The sequence below is a fragment of the Miniopterus schreibersii genome, assembly GCF_964146895.1.
Source record: "Miniopterus schreibersii genome assembly, chromosome: 8".
In the NCBI taxonomy this organism is placed as follows: Eukaryota; Metazoa; Chordata; class Mammalia; order Chiroptera; family Miniopteridae; genus Miniopterus; species Miniopterus schreibersii.
The window spans coordinates 66128271-66148428 of NC_138109.1; the positions used below are offsets into that span (position 1 = coordinate 66128271).

General features: G+C 43.9%; 1 protein-coding gene across 7 annotated transcripts in view; it reads left to right on the plus strand.

Moving 5' to 3' along the window:
• Nucleotides 1-7163: 7163 nt before the first annotated feature.
• The window catches only part of KIF13A (kinesin family member 13A), a 180255-nt gene continuing 167260 nt past the window's right edge, over nt 7164-20158 (plus strand). For all 7 annotated transcript variants that reach the window (XM_081145267.1, XM_081145266.1, XM_081145270.1 and 4 more), the window contains exons 1-2: nt 7164-7288; nt 7530-7620. In XM_081145267.1, coding sequence (XP_081001393.1) covers nt 7234-7288; nt 7530-7620 — 146 coding nt within the window. In that variant the 5' untranslated portion in view covers nt 7164-7233. The remainder of the gene's footprint in view (nt 7289-7529; nt 7621-20158) is intronic.

Here is a 20158-nt window from a genome sequence, read left to right on the forward strand (position 1 = left end):
AAATACAGGTGTCAGGGCAAATCCATTAGCTCCCTTAAGAAAACCACTCACATGCATGTTCCAATATTTATGTGTATTTAAATCCCAAGGTCACCTGATCCCACGTATGTGACCTTGAACAAGCAACCTAAATTCTCTCTTTATTTTTTACTGACTACTATAATGAAGGATAATAATAATGTATGCCTCACAGGGTTGTTGTGAGGGTTAAACACTAGAACTCAGTAAGTCGTCAATGTTTAATAAATGTTTGCTACTGTTAACTGTTGAGCCATAAAAATGTTATTGTGGTAGATGGTTTGGAGCCCTTCTCTAAAGGAAAAAACTTACTATTTTCTGTCTACTCACTACTCACTGAGTATTTCTGTACTCCAAATGTGTGGGGGGTTTCCCCTCACCAAGTAGTTCTCTAATTCTGGGGGGACACCAAGTGGGTGCCCTACGGTTTAACTCAGTTCTGACACTCTCCGCCTGGGTGTCCTACCATTGGCGTTAGCATCAGGTCCCACAGGTGAAGAAGCGTTCAGTCTCACAAGGCTGCCCCCGCCCCACTGCAGACACCAATCACAAGTCCAGGTTGTCACCGTGTGTTCCCATGACCCCCTCCTCGGTTCGATAATTTCCTAGAGCAGCTCACAGAACTTAGGGAAACAGTTTGCTTTCTAGATTACTAGTTGATTTACAAAAGGACACGCACAGCGCAAGGTATGTGGAAGGAGTGTGGCACCTCCATGTCCTCTCCAGGCGCACCCCTCTCCCAGCGTCTCCACGTGTTCGCTAACCCGGGGAGCTCGCTGAATGCAATCCTTTGAGGGAAAAAAAAAAATTTAATTGGAGGTTTCACTGTATAGGCATGACTGATTGACTCGTTGGCTATTAGTAATTGAATCAACCTCAGCCCCTCTCCCCTCCCCGGAGGTAAGGGTGGAGGGTGGTGGGGCTGAAAGTTCCAATCCTCTAATCACATGGTTGGTTTCCTTGGCAACCAGCTCTCATCCCTCTGCTGATCTAGGAGCTTTCTAACAATCACCTCATTTCACCATTAATGCTCTGGAGCTATTTCAGGAATGAAGGTCAGAAACCAAATGTTGTAACAAAAGATGCTTCTATGCTCTAATCACTTAGGTAATTATAACAGTTTTAGGAGCTGTGAGGCAGGAACCGTGCATAGACACCAAAAAATATATATATTTTAAGATATATGACAATATTACACGTTCCTTGGGGGAGAATGACTCTTTCCTGCCCCATCCAGGCTAGGCTTGACCATGTGATTTGTTTTGTCCTATGAAAATTAAGGAGTGATATGTGCCATCTCTGAGCCAAAGCTTGAAGAGCCTTTGTGTGGTCTGTCACTTCTCCTTTCCTTCCACCACCAATCTGTTTCATCAGCCTGGGAGACTCGGAGTGAAAATGGTAGGAGCAGAACTGTGATGGGCAACCAGACTGTGATAGACAAGGCATGTAAGTGAGGCACAGAGCCTTGTTTTTATAAGCCACTGAAATTCGACGGTTGTTAGTCACCATGCTATAACTAAGCCTAGGCTGACAGATACAGTTGTTAAAGAAGATTTATAGAAAGCTTCTTATTTAAGTATTTGCCTGCTCCATCATTACTCATGGATCCTCCGTAGACTTAAGCCATTAAGCAGTTTTTACATCAGCCTGGCAGCACCCTTCCCACTGAAAAGGCTTTGGAACTTCGTCTTACGGACACTAGATGATTCCAGAGGCCCTGGGATGTTTGCTATCGGGTGTCCGCCAGTTTTTCAGAAGCCAGTTTCTAAAGTCCAGCCCTATTAACAAGCTCTTCCTAACAGAGCAAATTTGTAAAGTGCATAGACTGGGATGTGTCTCGTGACTAGTGTGCACAGCAGCCGTAGCTGGTTAAGCTGGTCTTTGGAGATTGTAGAGATGGTTGAAAATGTCTGGGCCAGGCTGTGCTCTCAGGGAGCCCCAACCCCCAGCCTTTCCATATACCTCAGCCCCAGTCTGGGGCTCTTCTCAGGCTAGGCCAGCTCTCGGGTGAGCCTTTACTGCTGCACAGCAGACCCATGACCTCAGCAAGCTGCCTTGCTGTCCCCTGAGCTTCTCCCTCCTCTGACTCTAGAGTGGGACACTGCCTTCTAACTCCCAGATCCTTCCTTACTGTCACTCAAGAAAAGCACTTGCATCCTTTTATTTGCCTTTTTTACTGCTTACTTCATTAAATAAGAGGGGAAAAACCAAGTATGGGTGAATTTAGAAAGTTCCAGATTCTTCTTAAGAAGTCTGTCCAGTAGTGTATGGCCTATGATTCCTTCTTGGATAAACCTGGGTTTCCCCTTGTCAGATGTCTGAGGTCGGGGCTCCCACAACCTTTCTACAGCCCTTTGAATCCAGGAGCAAGAATGCAGCTCAGCCTTGATAGAGCCTAGAAGCAGCACCTGGAAGGTTTTCAGAAACCCACACAGTTCTCTCTCCCCTAAGTGTCATGCACAACTCTTCACGATTCTTCTCGGTCAGGGCAGTGTTCTGGCCTCCCTGTGACTGCGAGAAGCACAGCCACTCCCCAGCCCTCAGGTTGACTTCCTGGAGATGCCAGCCCCCATTCTCAATGCTGTGATGAGACTTTCACAGGTATTAACTCTTTTTATGCTCAGGACAACCCTATAAAGTAGGTACCTTTACTATAATCAATCACCATTAGCCTATTTTACAAATGAGAAAATTGAGGCCCAGAGGAGTTCATACAGATTTTCTAGCTCATAAAGGGAAGGTTCAGGATTCAAGCCAGACAGTCTGACTCCAAGGGTCACAGTCTCGGGTCACAACCCTCTGAACCCCAAGCCCAGATTTCCAGGGGGAAGAACCTGATAAGGCTCAGCATGTGGCAGGAGCAGCCCTTGGTGTCCTGTGAACTATACCAGTCAGCTGGGGTTATTAGCACAAACATGGCAGTGGAAGACAAGGAGCCATGAGCTGGGGTGTGGGGCGGAGGGAACAGCAGTTCTCAGAAAAATAGAACATTGCGTAACAGGCATTTACTCATAAAGGTGTTGCTACATCCTGTGTGGCAGGAGTTCAGCTTCCACACTTACTCATGAACTGACTGAAGATCCGGGAGGTTAAACTACTTGTTCCAGGCTACGAATAAGTGAGGCAAGATTCAAACACAGCCTATCTAATTCCTAAGGCTTACTAGGTATCGTAATACACTTTCAGAGGAGGATGGCCAGGACAGCTGAGAGGAGGCATTATGTGGCAGACTGTATTTTCCAAAAAGAGCTATAATATCTCCCACCCCACAGGATCTTCCTAAAATATTAACTTTGACATTTCCCCCAACGAGAGAAGGGGAACATAGTCATTCCCTTAGATTTGGGAGGGCTCGTGTGGCTCTGGCGGAGGTGACACTCCAGGATTTCTAAGGTAAGGTGATGAAGAATGAGATGGCTTGCCCTGTACTCTTCAGATGCGCACTCCTGGAACCCAGCCGCCATGCTGTGAGGAAGCCCAAGTGTATCCATGCAGAAAGACCACATGGAGAAACCTTTAACCTACCCAGAGAAAGAGAAATGCCTGGCCTGCTCGAGCTGTTCTAGCCCCCCAGATACTATCTGACTATAGTTTCATGATAGAACCAGAGCTGGAACTGCCCAGATGAGCCCTTCTCAAATTGTTTTAAGCTGCAAAGTTTTGGGGGGATGTGTTATACAACAACAGTAACCAGACAAGCATATTCTGAGGAACAGGTCTCTGCAGAAGGACATGAGAGCCGTCTTCAAGTATCTGAGGGCTGCCATGTCTAAGAGTTTGACTTGGGGTGCAGAGCTCTAGGCAACAGCCCTAACATCAACAGTTGGGGATATTCTACGGAGGCAAATTCAATTCTTCGTTGAGGTTTTCTCTAACTACAGAACTTTAAAACGCTCATGCAGAAATGAGCACTCTGCCACCAGGCGTATTCAAGCAGAGGGATGGTCACTTTGGGGGATGTTGTATAGAAGGGTCCAGAAGACCCCAAAGGCACTTTCCAACTCTAAAAATATATAATTTCAAATGACCTAAGGCTAGAACTGTTTTTGAAGAAGAAACATTTAGTAAATGCTTCTTAGAAGAGGTGAGGACCAACCTGGGCTTTTTAAGTTGGAGAGGGTTGGGAAAGGTGAGAAGTAGGGGGGGCCACTCAGCAAAAAAATGGTGGAAACTTTTTTTTTTAGATATCTCTTTATTGATTTCAGAGAGAGGAAGGGAGAGGGAGAGAGAGAGCTGGAATATAGTGATGAGAGAGTTGTCATTGATCGGCTGCTTCCTGCACGCCCCAACTGGGGATCGAGCCCACAACCTGGGCATGTGCCCTGACCGGGAATCAGACTGCGACCTCCTGGATCCTAGGTCGATGCTCAACTGCTGAGCCCCCCTGACCGGGCAAGTCGTCCCACTCTTCTCTCCACAGTAAGCCCTGCATCTGTTCCTGGTGTTCCATTTGCACTGTCATTGGCTTTGTTCAACCATCATCACCTCCCCCTGGATGGTGACAACATTCCTCAGAATGCTCTGAACGTGTCAGACCTTGTCTCTAAAACCAAAACCTGCATTCAGTTTCCACCACCTTTAGAATAAAGTTGGAATTTCTTAGGCATCTAAGGCTTTCATATGGTGAAGAACAAGGGAAGGGGGAGGTGGGAAAGATGGGTCAGGGGACAGGCAGACATTAATTCCCGCGTTAGTTTCTTAGGACTGCTATAACAAATTACCACAAACCATATGGCTTAATATAACAGAAATTAATTTTCTCACAGTTTTGGAGGCTAGACATCCAAAATCAAGGGCTATGCTCCCCTTGAAGGCTCCAGGGAAGAATCCTTCCTTACCTCTTTCTGGCTTGTCAGAGCTCCTGGAAATTCTTGGCCTTCCATGGTTTGCAGCTGCATTACTCTAATCTCTGCCTCTTTTTTTTTTTTTTTAAATAAATAAATAAATATATATATATATATATATATATATATATATCTTTATTGATTTCAGAGAGGAAAGGAGAGGGAGAGAGAGAGAAATATCAATGATGAGAGTCACTGATGGGCTGCCTCCTGCACACCCCCAACTGGGGATCAAGCCCACAACCTGGGCATGTGCCCTGACCAGGAATTGAACCCTGATCGCCTGGATCCTAGGTCGACGCTCAACCGCTGAGCCACGCCTGGCGGGGCTCTGCCTCTGTCTTCACACAGCTTTCTTCCCTGGGTGTGTGGGTTCAAATCTTCCTCTCCTTTCTCTTAGAAAGATACTGGTTATTGGATTTAAGGCCCCTTCCTAACCCAGTATGGTCTCATTTTAACTTGATTACACCTGCAAAGACCCTATTTCCAAATGAGGTCCCATTCACAGGTACTGGGGGTTAAGACTTGGAGACACAATCCAACCCTCTATAATTTACATTGGCGGAAACTGCAGAACAATGGCTTAACATAGGGATGGAATCTTACTTGTGAAAAAGTTCTGGATGAAATGAAGAATTTCAGGAGCAGGGGAGGTAATAGTAATAGGATGAGCCAGGTTGCCAGCAGGGCTTCTTGAACAATGGAGTACCATGCGTGATCAAACGATACAATTTTACTCATGAAAAAAATCAATCTGGAAGCTGGATATAGAAAATATTACGGGATGATAAAGTGAGGAAGTTCGATTAAGAAGATGTCACAGTGCAAAGGTGAGGAGACAGGCACAGGATTAGACTGAGAGCCCCAGGAGGCTGTTATTTTGCCTGTTTTGTTCAGCGATATATCCCAAGAACCTGGAACAGTGTTTGTGACATCATAGGTGCTGGATACACAGTTACCGAATAGATGAATGGGCGGAGGAATTAGCTTGGGCGGTTGCAAAGGAGAGGAAGGAAAGACGCCAGAGGCCGTTCAGAGGCGGACCGAATTAGCTGGCCCTGGCACAAGACAGGGGTGGCGGAGCAGCATCGGTTGGGCATCGCTTAAAGTCAAGCCTATAACGGGCACCTGTTCCAGACAGAGCTGAACCTGTCCCCACGGCCTGCAGCCTGGCACTACCTGAGACCCCGCGCTACTCCCCGCCCCAGTGTGCGCCTGGGGCACAGGCGCACCACCTCACTCACGCCTGAGCGTGTCCTGCGCTGCAGGATGCACACAGTAGGGCCCCCCCACCCCCAACTTTCGATGAACTTATGAATAAATAGATTTCCGCATTTACGCAAAATTGAAAGATTTCCCCAGGTCTGAACCCGGGGCTTTTACACTCTGCAACGCTTCCAAGCGCCTGCCTGGCACAGAGCGCCCCAGAGCCCTTGTTGAGCCAAAGAGAATAAATCAGAGTCGCCCCGTTCCGCGCGGGCAGGACGGCAGCATCCACCCGTAAATCCTTATGTAAGAGTCCATGGCCCTCCCAGCCCGCCGACACCCTCCCTCGGCCGGAGAAGTGGAAGAAGGGAAGCGAGAGGAAGCGAGCGCGCTCTCCACACACACACTCTCCCGGCGGCAGTCGCACAGATTAATTCCCAGCCCCCGTTTCCCACCACGATCCTAAGGCACCGCGGCCGGCGCCGGGCGGGCGGGCGCAGGGGCGGCGCGCGCGCGTCGGGGCTCGGGCGCCTCCAGCCCCGCGGGCGAGGCCTGCCCACCCGGCGCGCCCCAGGCTCCGGGGCTGCGGGTGACAGCGGCCCCAGAAGGTGACTCGGGTCTACGGCGGTCCCCGCGGGGTCCCCGCAGGCGCCGGTGCAGGTCTGGCCCGGGAGCCCCGCCCGGGGACAGCAGGCGTCCCGCCCCGGATTCCGGCGGGGTCCGCGGCCCCGTTCCAGCCCCGGCCTCGTCGACCCCGGAGGACGCCGCGCGCCGCCGAGCCGGGCCTCCCCGAGCTGCGGGGCCCCGGCGGGCCGGCGGGCGGGGCGGCGAAGATGGCGGTGCGGCCGGGTCCCGGGCGGCCGCGAGGGGCCGCGGCGCTGCGCGCTCGGCAGGGCCCGCGCGGCTAGAGCGGCGCCTGGGCCCGCGCGCGGCGGCCTCCTCCCCGCCCGCCGCGCCCCGCCCCGCCCCGCGCCCGCCCCTCCCCGGGCCGCGGCCGTGCCCCGCGTCGCGCTCCCCCGGGATGGCCCGCGCGCCTCGGCGCTGCCTCACGGAGCTCTCGGCGGAGCGGCGGCGGCCGCGCTCGGGGGGCGCGCGGCGGCGGCGGCGGAGGCGGCGGCGGCGCGGCGCGTGAGGGGCCGCCTCGGGCCGAGCGGGCGCCGCCAACATGTCGGATACCAAGGTAAAAGTTGCCGTCCGGGTCCGGCCGATGAACCGACGAGGTGAGGAGCTTTCCGCTGGTTTCTCCCTGGGGTCTGGCCGAGGGAGGGGGCAACTTCGGAAACTGCGGGGCCGCGGGGCTGGGCGGCGAGCGCGCACCGGAGGCCCGGGAGCCGGGCGGAGGCGGCGCCCGCACCGGCCGCGCAGACCCGGGCGCCGGGTGTCCGGCTCGGCCGCCTCCCCGGAGAGCCCGCGCCGGCGGGATGCTCGACTTTGCAACGTTCGTGTTCCCTTTGCTTTCAGAACTGGAACTGAACACCAAGTGCGTGGTGGAGATGGAAGGGAACCAGACGGTCCTGCACCCTCCTCCTTCCAACACCAAACAGGGAGAAAGGTAACGCGGCGCGCAGAGGGCGGGAGGAGGACCCGACCCCGCGGTCTCCAAGTTTGAACCAGGAAAATGGGAGTGTTCTTCCCTATTGTTAGGAGGATTGGCTTCAAGTTTGTCGCACGCTCCCGTCTGTAGCTGTTACAAGTCCAAGTTCCTCTCCTCCCGCTGCGCTCCACCCCCACCGCCCCCGTCTGGAGCGGCTTCGGGCCGGGCACCCTGGCCAGAGCTAGCACCAGTCAGCTTGTCCCCGGCAGGCCCAGGCCTCGAGGCACCCCGACGTAGAGGGGCCGGCTGGGTAGGACCCTAAAGATGATTAGTCTAATGGCCACATTTTACAGATAAGAAAACTGAGGCCGGAGTGGGCAAGTGACCGCCTCGTTGTTCTCGGGACCCAGTGCCCCAGGTTCTTTCTACCGCTGCACTGTCTGCTTCATTGGACAGACTTGTGTAGGGACTTTGTGTGTAAAATGAGAGAGGACCCCACAATAAAGCAAAAACAGTCTTGTAAGATGCAGGCTGAGGCCTGGACCATTTAAAATCTATTTTGTTGTTGGTGGTGGGATAATGCCTGAATGTGATATGCGAAGTTTGATTTTAAAAGGAAACAAAAGTAGTGTCCAAGCTGTGCAGACACTGGGGGGATGTTTAAGAGGGGGCTGCATTTACTAGATGGCAACATATTTGCATTTGAAAAGTTGTAACTGTTGGATCCTTATTAATTCTGCTCTATTCCACCCAGCAGTATGGGAAAATGCCCTAAAATAATTAGAATATTTGGCATTTTTCTGGTAAGCCCCTGAGAAGAAAACGGTTGGAATTCAATCAGTATAGCAGTGCACTAGCTTGTAAAATATAGGAAAGAAAAAACGGGACATTTGGCAAAATTAATTCCTCTGGGACATGAGTATGAGTGTGTTTCTAGAAGTCACCTGTTGAGTGATGTGCTACAATTTAGTGGTTTTTGCTCTTCAGAGATTTTCACTGGAGACTCTGAAGTAGGGTTTGTTACTTTATTGCTAAAGGAAGCAACTGCCTCCATTCTAAAGTCATGTGGTGTTACGCACAGTTTTGCTAAATTTGGGGAAAGAAATTATCGGGATGTAAGATTGTTTTTTGTTGTTGCTGTTTTGTGGGTTTTTGTTTGTTTTTGCTTTTTGTACCAAGGCTAGCAATTTTTACTCAGTTTGCAAACATTTTGCTACCTACAGCAGATTGTTATAGTGATAGTAAATAGCTAAGTTATGTTTAAAATGTTGTGTTAAATACTTTTAAATAATGGATGTAACCTTGGGCAATATTTTTAGATACATTTTAAATGTTGTAATTTAGATACATGTATAGCAATGTAGTATATTTCATGGTTAGTAAGTAAACTCATTGAGTACATTAAAATATATGTAGGTTAAATTAGATCACCAACATGCCCCCCCCCCCCCAGCTGGATATTTTTATATTGTTTCAGAAAAAATTTCTGGTGGGCCAGATTCTTCAAAGCAGTCTGGGAAACAGGTAGAATATTCTAACTCCTGTTATGTAGCTGCTGCTTCTCTTTTCCTTGCTGGTTTGGCACCTGTTCCTTGTCACTCTTGACCATAAGGAATGCTACTGTTAGCTACTATTTAATGAAATGAAGTTTTGTCATTTGAGGGGAGAAACATTTATTTGTGGAATTTGGGTAGAAATTACAACTGTAGATATTAGATTAGAAATGCTAAATTATCATTTGATCATTTTTAGGGCATCAGTGGCACTGCCATTACTAATCAGGATCTTTTAAGTAAAAATTTGTAGGATGCTTTTGGGATTTATCCATCTGCTTACTTATTGGAATAGCCCCTTCTCTGAAGCTACAAGAATAGCATTGAAATACGGGTGTTCTCTTGTTCTGTCCTTCTGACAGATCTGATTCTTTTAGTGGTAGATAGGCCCTTTCTATGGGGCTCTGCCTGGGTACCAGTCATTTAGTTTACAGTCCAGCTGAGAGGGGTCAGTACAACAATGTTGCTTGTAGGTTAGGATTACTGTATTGCAAGGATGGAGACACCAAATGCATTTTGATTTTCATTATGCAGCTTGGTTTCATGTTTCTCCACCAGGTTTTCCTTTAAAGCAACAGTGCATTTAAAAATAGAAACAGTTCCTCCCTTGGGCTTTGAGTTGATTAATTGTGACAGTGCTTCATGTTATGTTTACAATTTATTTCTATCATTTGTTTTGGGATAGAGCTCAGGGAAAGGCAAGAATATAATTTTTCTTGCCTAGAAGTCCAAGATTTGAAGTGTAAGAAGTCCTTCAATTAATATTGGCACACCTGTATCAAATTGAGAAGTACCATTTTCCTGAAAATTATAAGAAATTATTAATGTATTACCCATGAATAGAAATTTTAAGTTACTGGGTGAAAGTTTTCAGTCCTACCAGTAAAACAAGTGAGAGTACATTGATTTCCAGGAAAAGAAACAGACAGGCTTAGCTTTCATAATTTTTCCCCTTTATGGAATCAAAGCCAAGACTACATGGTGAGGACTGAAAGGTCACAGGGCTTCTGAAGTTAAAGATGTTTATTTTGGTCCTGATATTCTAAGATTATAATATACTACAAAGGTCCAGTAGATGTATATATACCTCTACTGTTTTTGAAACATTAAGACATATGCATTTGTTTCTTAAAATACAGTTGTGTTACTATGCAGGAGATATTTATGAAGTTCACCTCATACAGGCATCGTACTTGGCACAGGAGATCCAAAGATAACTACAGGCCCACTAACTATGGGCCTATGTCAGAGGATCTCACCTCTGAAAGACATGGGAAAAGGGAGGGAAAATCATTAAAATGCAATGTGGTAGATTACGTAGACTATACTTTTGCCATTGCATGTACCGTATTATTTGGAAATTACCCATTTCCTCTTCTCTCTCCTCTTTGAGGCTGTGAGCTCCCAGAAGGCAAGTATCTTGTCCTATTTACCTTTGTGTCCCATGCTCCGGAGCAGCGCCCGGCTTGAAGCAGGCTCTCAGCAAATGTCTGTACCGCCTACATTCCCAGTATGATGGAGCACTGAGGAGGGGCTGTGGAAGTGACCCTGGGTTGTGGCATCCTGCAGAGACAGGCGGCATTTATGTATGCTGGCCGTGTGGGTGCTAATAGTGTTGGTTCAGTTTTGCAAGAACAGGAGAAAGTCTTTGTCAAAGAAAGTGAAAGCATTCCTGCCAGAAATTACTTCTGGGTGATTGTGCATGCACATGTATACACACACACACACTGTGGAATAGTATGAGGAAGCAAGGTAGTTCAGGAGGGGGAAATAGAATGAGAACCGTTAATTTGCCAAAATGGGTAATAGTTAAAATATCAAAGTATGAAGAGATATATGGTGAAAAGTCTTCCTTTCACCACTTTCACTTGTACTCGTCCCATCCCCTCACCCGTCAAAAAAAGATAATCACAGTCATTTATTTCTCAAGCTTATTTTCAGACACACACACACAAGCACACTTATATATTGCTTATGTGTATTTTAACAACTATCTTTTCTATCTTCAAATATCAGTATATTAAGACTCATTCTATTTTATATCCAGAATGGATGGTAATGGTGGTTTTAAAAACACAGATGGGTGGCTTATGAATCTGATCTTTATAACTTTTGGGAAGTGAAATTTTACCATGAAGTGGGTATAAATGGAACTTACTTTCCACAGAAGTTTTTGTTCTTGATTATTTTATGTAAGTAAACGGTAGGGTAAGCATCCAAAGCAGTAGATATAGAACCTGGCTAAGTTAAAAGAAAAATTGGGCTAAATTTGGGCTTTTAGTAAAAGAGCATCAGAGTTTTAACTTCTTGCCCGTATTTTCCATCCTGCAAGGTGTGCGGCACCCCTTGTAAAGTGTATGAGGGAGGGCCAGTGGAAGAAAGCTACTGATATATATTTATCAACTGCATGTATATTTTTTTAGTTTGTGCATTATATGTTGTAAGTTTTTATTTCCAAACTGGCTTCCTCTGCCACTCCAAAATGCTTCCAGGATGGGTCCTTCTGCTCAGGTGTCTCTTTAGACCAGAGATTTAAATATTAGTGAAAGTCATATAAAATTTAAAATATCACCCTAAAAAGCATAATATTCCATATTGTAAAATTATTTAGGTGGCTTTGAATTCTGTTCTGTTTTCTGTGTTGTTACTTGTCTCTCTGGCTCAAATATTACGGAGCTGATTGTAAGAAAGCAGATAGTGGTTAGGTTTCACTAACGTAGGAGTGAACACTGTTCATGCATGATGGTGGTGGTATTTTAAAGAGCATTATAATGGAGTATTTTCATTAGCTGTCAACGTTTTCCATTTCTTTGTTTTAAAATAAAGGTAGATTGAAATCTCGTTTAAAAAACAAGACTAAAAGTGATTATAATACAGTGTAGATTAATGATTTTAAAGTTAATTTGTTCATAGTCCACAGTTAAAAATACATTTTACGTTATGAACAGTGAGTGTGTGTATGTGTATGAAGGTTCATGAAAAAATTTGCAGAGTGCAATGCCTTATTTTCCATCCCCTCCTATTCTAATTCATTTTAGGAATGATGGTTGTGACTTACTGAATTAATTTCACCATCTACTAATAAGCTTCCGATTTATAATTTGAGCCCAGCCGGGCGTGGCTCAGCGGTTGAGCATCGACCTAGGATCCAGGAGATCAGGGTTCAATTCCCGGTCAGGGCACATGCCCGGGTTGCGGGCTGCAGCCGATCAGTGACTCTCTCATCATTGATGTTTCTATCTCTCCTCTCCCTCTCCCTTCCTCTCTCTGAAATCAATAAAGATATATTTTTAAAAAAATTTATAACTTGAAAAATGCAAGTTTAGTGGGTAAGAGGTTGCATCCTACGTATATGTATGTGTATATGTATGTATGTGTGTATATATACAGGGTGGGGCAAAGTAGCTTTACAGTTGTGAGTACACAAAACACAGAGTTTATTCTTGTATTATTATTTATTAATTATTGTATTATTTTCCACACAACCGACTGTAAGCCTACTCTCCCCCCCACCATTTGTTTATGCTTAATTTTTTTTCAATCCTCACGTGAGGATAGGGTGGTTGTTTTTTTTAAATTGACTTGAAAGAGAGAGGAATGGGAGGGAAGGGGGGAGAGAGCGAGAGACATCCATCATCTGCCTCCCATATGCTCCCTGACTGGGGACTGAACCCACAACCTGGGGCTGTGGCCTGACCAGGAATCAAACCTCGGCCCTTTTTTTGGTGTCCAGGTTGCTGCTCATCCAACTGAGGCACAGTGGCCAGGACCCCACCCTGGATAATTCAGTCAGTGTACATAGTTGAAAGTGTAAAGTAGCTCTATAATTTATAAAGGCTATGATAAAAAAATAATAATTCTCCTCTTCATATCTTTCCCTAGAGGGAACCACATAGAGCAGTTTTGGCTCATTTTTTTTGGAATTTCCCTCCCTATTTCTGAGTAACCTGCGGGTAGCGCTGGTTTTTTATTTTCTCTCGTTGTCCCCTTTCTGGGTCCTGTCCCCAGCCCACCCCAAATTCTTTCCACTCCCCATTTTCTCAATATATTTCTATAGTAATTTTGGTTATATCAATACTTAGTGTTTACATTGTTTATATGACCAAATAGAACACTGGTGATAGTTGAACCACATATTCTTCTGTGATCTCTTTTCCTGTCGCACAGAACTTTCTGTTTTCCCTGGAGTTAACAGTTATTTCTGTTTTTTCCTTTAATTGGCTGCTTTTCCTATGTACTTACCCTTAACTCAGCACTTACATTATCTGCCGCTTGCCTAAGTCTCATTTCAAGACCTTCGGACATACCCAGTGTTCTCTTGATCTCACCTTCTTAGGGACAGTTCTCCGCGACCCTCCCGACAGGCTCCCTGTGGACCCGCGGCCCCCGCCTGGTTTGGCCAGGGTCATCCTGAGGGCGCCCTTCACCCGTCTTCTCTGTGGAGCGTCATGTTTTTCTCTTTCCCCCCCCTTTCCTGGCTGACCGCCTCAGTTTTGTAGAGCACATCCTTTAGTGCTTTCCTGAGAAAGGCTGCTTGGGAGGTAAAGTTTTTTGGAAACCATGAACATACCTTTGTTCTGCCCACCCACCTCATTAATAGTTTGGATGGGTATGAAATTAAAGATGTGGTTTGCCCTGATGTCTTTTATCTTCCGGTGTTTCTGTTGTTAAGTCCAAAGCTATTTGGATTTCTAGTCCTTAGTATGTAACCTAGATTTTCCCTCTCTGAATCTTGTGGAATATTCTGTACTCCCCCCCTCGCCCCTTTTTTTTGGAGAAATCACAATAGTGGGCCTTTTTGTCCTGGAAAATCATGTCCTTCCGTTCTAAAAAAAAAAAAAAAAAAAAGAAAAAAATTCTTAAACTGATTCATTAACAAATTCTTTGTTTTATTCATTTTGTTTGTTTTTTCCCCCCTGGAACACTTTGGACATGGAGTTAGTTTCCTGAACTGGTCATCTAATTACTTTTTATTTTTCCTTTCTACTTTTCATCTCTTGTTTTTTTTTGGTTCTACCTCCTGGGAAATTCCCTGCGCTTTATCTTTCTGTGACCATGTTTTTAATTTTCAAGGGCCCTTTTTTTGGTCCTTGAGTTTTTAAATATCATACCTATCCTTGTGTCTTGGTTGTGGCGTTTTTGCCCGCTTTGAGGACAGAAATGATAGATTCCTCCGTGTAGCCTGCTCCCCAACCCCATAACGCATGGCTTTGTTTGTGTCGGTCTCTGTCTTCAATGTTAAGAACTACCGCAGCTATATCCAGTTAGACTCTGGTGTTTCTCCGGGGTAAAGACTATATATATTTATTTTTGTATTCTCCTGGATTTAAAATGCCCAGCACACAGAAAACATTTTGTATATGCTCTTTGCTAATAAAAAAAATTATTACTATTAGAAGCCTCTATCAAATTCCCTTTTTATTTAGCTTCCAACAATAGAAATAAAAACAATGATTCTCTTAACAGCATATGTAAATACGAGGATTGAAGGTGGTAGCTGCCCCAGACGGCCCTCAATTACCCACATTTATGAAGATAATTACTTGTAGTCAGTACAGAAAGTTGGAAAATTTTGAAAAAATCCTTTTTTTGTATCACTATTGCAAACATTTTGGTTCATAAATTTTTAATTTAAAAATATGTATACATGTTGGTCTGGGAAAATTTTTCAAAATGATATCAAACCAGCTAGTTTATTATCTTACCACTTAATTTGGCCTCTTCTGGCAAAATCTAGTTAGAAGTAAGTGTATAACGTGGATTGTTACCAGTTTTCAACAAAGTTGCACATGCCATACGTTCATAGTTTTAAGAAATTTACAGGAACAAGTGTCTCCCAATTAGTAGGCTTTTTGAAGACATCAGGGTTTCTCAGACTTATTCAACCAGTTACCTTTTCTTAAATCTTCCCAGGAGCTAGAGCAGAGAAGGTGTTAATGCATTTAGAATTTAAATGAGTTTGGAGAGCATTACCTAGGGGACACCAAGACCTACAGAAATACTCAGAAAGATGATTTTGTATCTTGACAATGTAAGAAATTAAGTTTACTAACAACAGAGCAGTCAATAAAGGAAGTAATGCTAAAATTTATATGAAAACATATTAAAACAGTCAAGAGTTTATTGAGGTGGGATCTTCTTTTCAAAGAAGATCACTCTACAAAGTGACTCTGGGAATTTAGACTTGCAAATATCAGAAGAAAATGTGAGAAACACATAGTTGTTGGGTTTATTTGGTATTTTACTACCCAAACTGTGCGGCAACTAAACACACACAGGGGAGTAAAAAAAGTCAAGTTTTTACATCTCTAAAATTTTATTTGTAAAAATGCGTAATTATATTTGATTGTAGGATCTAAGTTTAAAAAAGAAGAGAGGAGACATTTTTGTATACTTTAAGTATTAGAAGGACACCAAGTCCAAGCCTCTTCATTTGCTTGAATCCATCCTTTATTTCATGTTACTATGAGGTGGACAATTCACTGAATCATTGATAAAGTAGTAGAACTATTCTACCCAAATGTTCTTGGAATGGACTTTTCACATCAAAACAATTGTATTTTTTTAGTTGCTTCCTTAGATACCCTAATATATTTTTGCCCAGGTAACTATGAGAATCATGGCAGAAATAAAGGGAGGGGAGGGCATCATTGTTCAGTTAAGCTTAACAAATTAGTTATTTTTAGTTTTCCTCTGCCTTCATTTTGTCTTTGTCCATATAATACAAATATTTGCAGTTAAATTTTGTTTTGCTTTTCTCCCATTTATATTTTGTCATGCAACATAGTTTTCATAATTATACAGGGATGGACAAATCCAGGTTTAAAGTTGTTCATATGGAAAATAATATAATAATTAATAAACAATAATATAAGAATAAACCCTGTTTTGTGTATTTACAACTGTAAATCTACTTTGCCCACCTCTGTAATTTTAATAATTGAACAGTCTGTTGAGGTTTATAATTTTTAACCATTTCTATATTTTTGGACCATAAGGTTATTTCTCTTAATGATCGTAAATAACTGAGAGCATCCTTACGAAACTTTTAAATAATCCTTTGCTAATTGAAAGGCATTTCTTCTCAAACAAACTTGCTAATATAAAAATATATCTTTGAAATTTTATGACAACGTAAACTATTCTCTTTCATTATAATGGAGTTAAAAGTTAATAATCTTCAGATATAAATATGAGATAGGTCTTTAAAAAAATTATTTTGTGTGGGCAGTAACAAGAGCAGTGGTTTTCTCACTTGAGGGTGCATAGAACCATCTGGAGAGCCCCACCCCAAAAGGTTCTACCCATCAGGTCTGGTGTGTGGCTTGAGAATTTGCATTTCTAACAAATTCCCATGTGATGCAGTTAGCTCAGGACCAAGCTTTGAGCACCACTGGTCCTATAGAATTTTTTGTGATGATGGGAATGTTCTGTGTATCTGCTGTTCAGTATGGTAAGCACTAACCATGTGGCTAGTGCAATCAAGGAACTGAGCTTTAAATTTAATTTTTATTAACTAAAATGGCAACATATGGCAGGTGGCTAGTGTATTGGACAGCATAGGCCTAGAGATGGTTCTCCACCATGGTTGTGCATTAGGTTTACCTGGGCCGCTCTGAAAAATAGACAGATGCCTGGGTCCCACCCCGAGAGATTCTGGCTTAATTGGGCTGCAGTGCAACTTGGACATTGGGATTTTTAAGTACTTCCTAGGTGTCCCGGTTACTATTGTTGCTTAACAAATCACCCCAAACCTTAGTGGTCTAAAACAACCTCTTATGCCCATAGATTCTGTGGGTCAGGAATTTGGACAGAGCAAAGTAGATACGACTTATTTCTTCTCCACAATGTCTGGGGCCTCACCTGTGAAGACTAGAAGTCTGGGGGTGTAGTCATCTGAAGGCTTGACCAGGTTGAATGATTCTCATGTGTAGCCAAGGTTGAAACCTACAGGTCTGGTTTTAAAGCCCACTTTCACACATTGCTTGGTTTATTTTACCATTTTGATTGTGATCATGCATGCTAATCCTCAGAACCATTAACTTTCTCAAAAATGAACATCTGAAAGCCTCAGAAAATCAGCCTAAATATTTACCTTATTAAAAGCAATTTATGGAACTTTAACAGGGTCTTCCTGTGCCGAGGGTGAGTATTATTGTGAAAGTAAAGCCTCAGAAATAAATTCTCTCCCATTTTTAGAAAAAGCCTTCTACTTCCTAGCCAGGTGTATTTAATCGTAATCGTCTGTTTGTTTGTACTTGAATTTCAGTAGAAGGGAAGGAATCACCTAAATAGGCAGGGTTCGTACCTATCCCTTCACCTGGTACTGACTTTTTGGGAAGCACACGGTCTTCAGCTTTCCAGTGGCCTGTGGACTGCAGTCCCCTGCGTTAGCCCTTTGACTGTGTGGTGATACCAACCTCATCTCCCGCACCCCATCCGTGCAGATGATCAGCATGGCGCGATGAGCTGGGTGGAAGAATGGGTGCCTCCTGGTTCTGCCCCTAACTTGGTCTGTATCCTCGAGCCAGGATAGTCTTTTCCCATCTGTTTCTATACCTGTAAAATTGAGGGCTAGATGAGATTATCTCCTTTTTTAAGCTCTAAAGTTTAAAGTTGAGTCAAATAGAGTAAGTAGGTAAAATTTATAGGGGCTGAAAGGGGTTGCCTTGTAATTTACTTCGTGTCAGAGTGTTAGGAACACTGGGGAGGACAGGGTCACTGTTCTCGGCAGGCTCGGTTTGCCTGCAGTAGCTGCTGAGAGAATTGAAGGTGTCGAGTGAAATAAGACAGCCACCAGCTCCAGATACCCGAGGTTGTTATCAGCTGGCTGCGGAGCCCGGGTCCTTTACAGGCGTTCTACATGCCTCCTTCCTTCTCCGGGACAGCAGCATGTGGCTGCAGGGCATTGTGAATCCTCGGATTTGGACTTTCCAATTAGTTTTCATCTTGTACAGTTGTGTTCTTTCAGGGCCCAGTGATTTTTAAGCTGATCTTGCAGGCATACAGCTGTTTTATGCAATAAGTATGTATGTATGGGGGTGGAGAAATGACATTTCCAGAGCTGTTAGCTTAAAGCTTCCTTGGGCAGCTTGTTTTGTTTCGGAGGTATCTGTTACGACTCTACCAAACTATGGTTAATCCCCAGTATTTCAGATCTTTGGTGGTGGGACGAACTCGTGTGTGTGTGTGTGTGTGTGTGTCCCTCTGGTTTGTGCCTCTTGCCCTTTCTTTGGAAAGCAGAGTGGAGCTGTGGGTTATGTGGGGTCCTTCAGAGTCTGGCCTGTAGGAGTGATGAGCTTTGCTGCTGTCAGAAGAGGCATGAGGACAGCCTCTGTTTGCAGTTCCCTTGAGGGAAGAAGTTTGGAGCCTTGTGTGTTTTTTTTAAGACAGGGAACAGGAAGGAAGCCTTTGAGTTAAGGGAAGCTTTTCCCTTTGCTGTTGACTCTGTGTTGTCTTGAGGAGACACTCCCTAGATTGTTAAACCCACCATGAATGACCACAAATATCCATGTATCTCCAGCTGGGAGCCCCAGAGGAAAATCAGCAAAGGGCAAACAGTGGTGAGCTGAACGGGGTAGATTTATCCCAAATTTTGGAAAGGCCATATCCAGTAAACTCACATGTAGTTTGTCGATCAGATTAACAAGCCTTTAAATATACTTACATTCTGTGGTTTAATAAAACAAGCCCTCAGAATTGACGCTTAGTGTGCACACATATCTGTTTTCCAGGCTAAGCAAGAATGTGTGAAGGTTCACGGCCGAACTTGCAGTTGTAATTGCCCTTTTTAGAATTGGATAACAAACTGTTAGGGTGTTTTGTTTTGTTTTCTACCCTTAACTACTTCTATTTATATAGTTAATTAAAGCTTAGTATTCACCATGCAAATTGTAACGGGTGGTTACATTGTATTGAGAAAGATCCTTAAAATTGCTTGTTTTTCTTGGGTAGTGTTTAAAGTAGGGAGGAGTGTGGTACGGAAAGCTTATCAAGATAATGGTGTTAAATTTGAGTAGCCTTATCCAGTTTTAAACATCTGCTTTTTTGATCTAGAGTTACAGTACAAATAGGTAACATTAGCATGGTAATGTCACTAAGTTTTTTTGGAGCCTTGAAGTATTACTGGCTTTGATAGTTAGAATTGTATTCCTCTCTTGAGGATGACAGCTTAGCCTGCATTTTTATGGTGAATTATTCAGTGGAAATAATTTTCCAAAATTGCTGGTCTACTGTACTCCTGAGAGACTTTTAAAAAAAGTTCTCTAGGCAGGTTATTAACTAGTTTTTTCCAAGGGTGACTTCTTGGTATCCTTGCCCATTGATTGGTTCGTAGAGTTGAGAACCAAAATTTTTTTTAAAAGTAGAAATAAAAATTTGGATAAATGAAGTTTCGAACTCCTTGTAAATGTGCTGAGAAGCATGCTACAAGAAAACCACCGCTATGTCTTGATAGTATATTTAATAAAATAAAGGATTCTCAACAAAGAATAGAAGGAAGGACACAATTAGAATTTAAACAGTGAGTACATTTAGTTTTGTAAAAAAAAAAAAAAACTCACCACACTGTTAATTTTCTCCTTTCCTGGGAACTAATGAAAACACAACTACAGGTGACTCCTGGACTGTGACATACAGTTGGATGTCCCTGGTGCCCGTGGTGTCTAATGAGACATTAACTATTAGAGTTTCTGAGCTTCTTGAACTCCTTTGGTCCTTAAGGCCAAAGCATATGCTATAAATTGTTAAAGGATTTTTTAAATTTGTGTGTGTAATTGAATTTGTTAAATGGCGGGTACATCTTTGTTTTTTGCAGGAACCTCACCAATCTTTTAAACAGCCTAAACAAAGTTTAAATTTTCAAAATTATTGTGAATCACCTTGTAGCTGAGCTAGAGCTTTTGCTCTCAATGAAGGAAAATCTTTTATTTGCCTTTTGTAGTGTTTCTGTCACCATCAGTTGGATGTGAATAACTAGTTTTGTAAAACACTATCATTGTGAC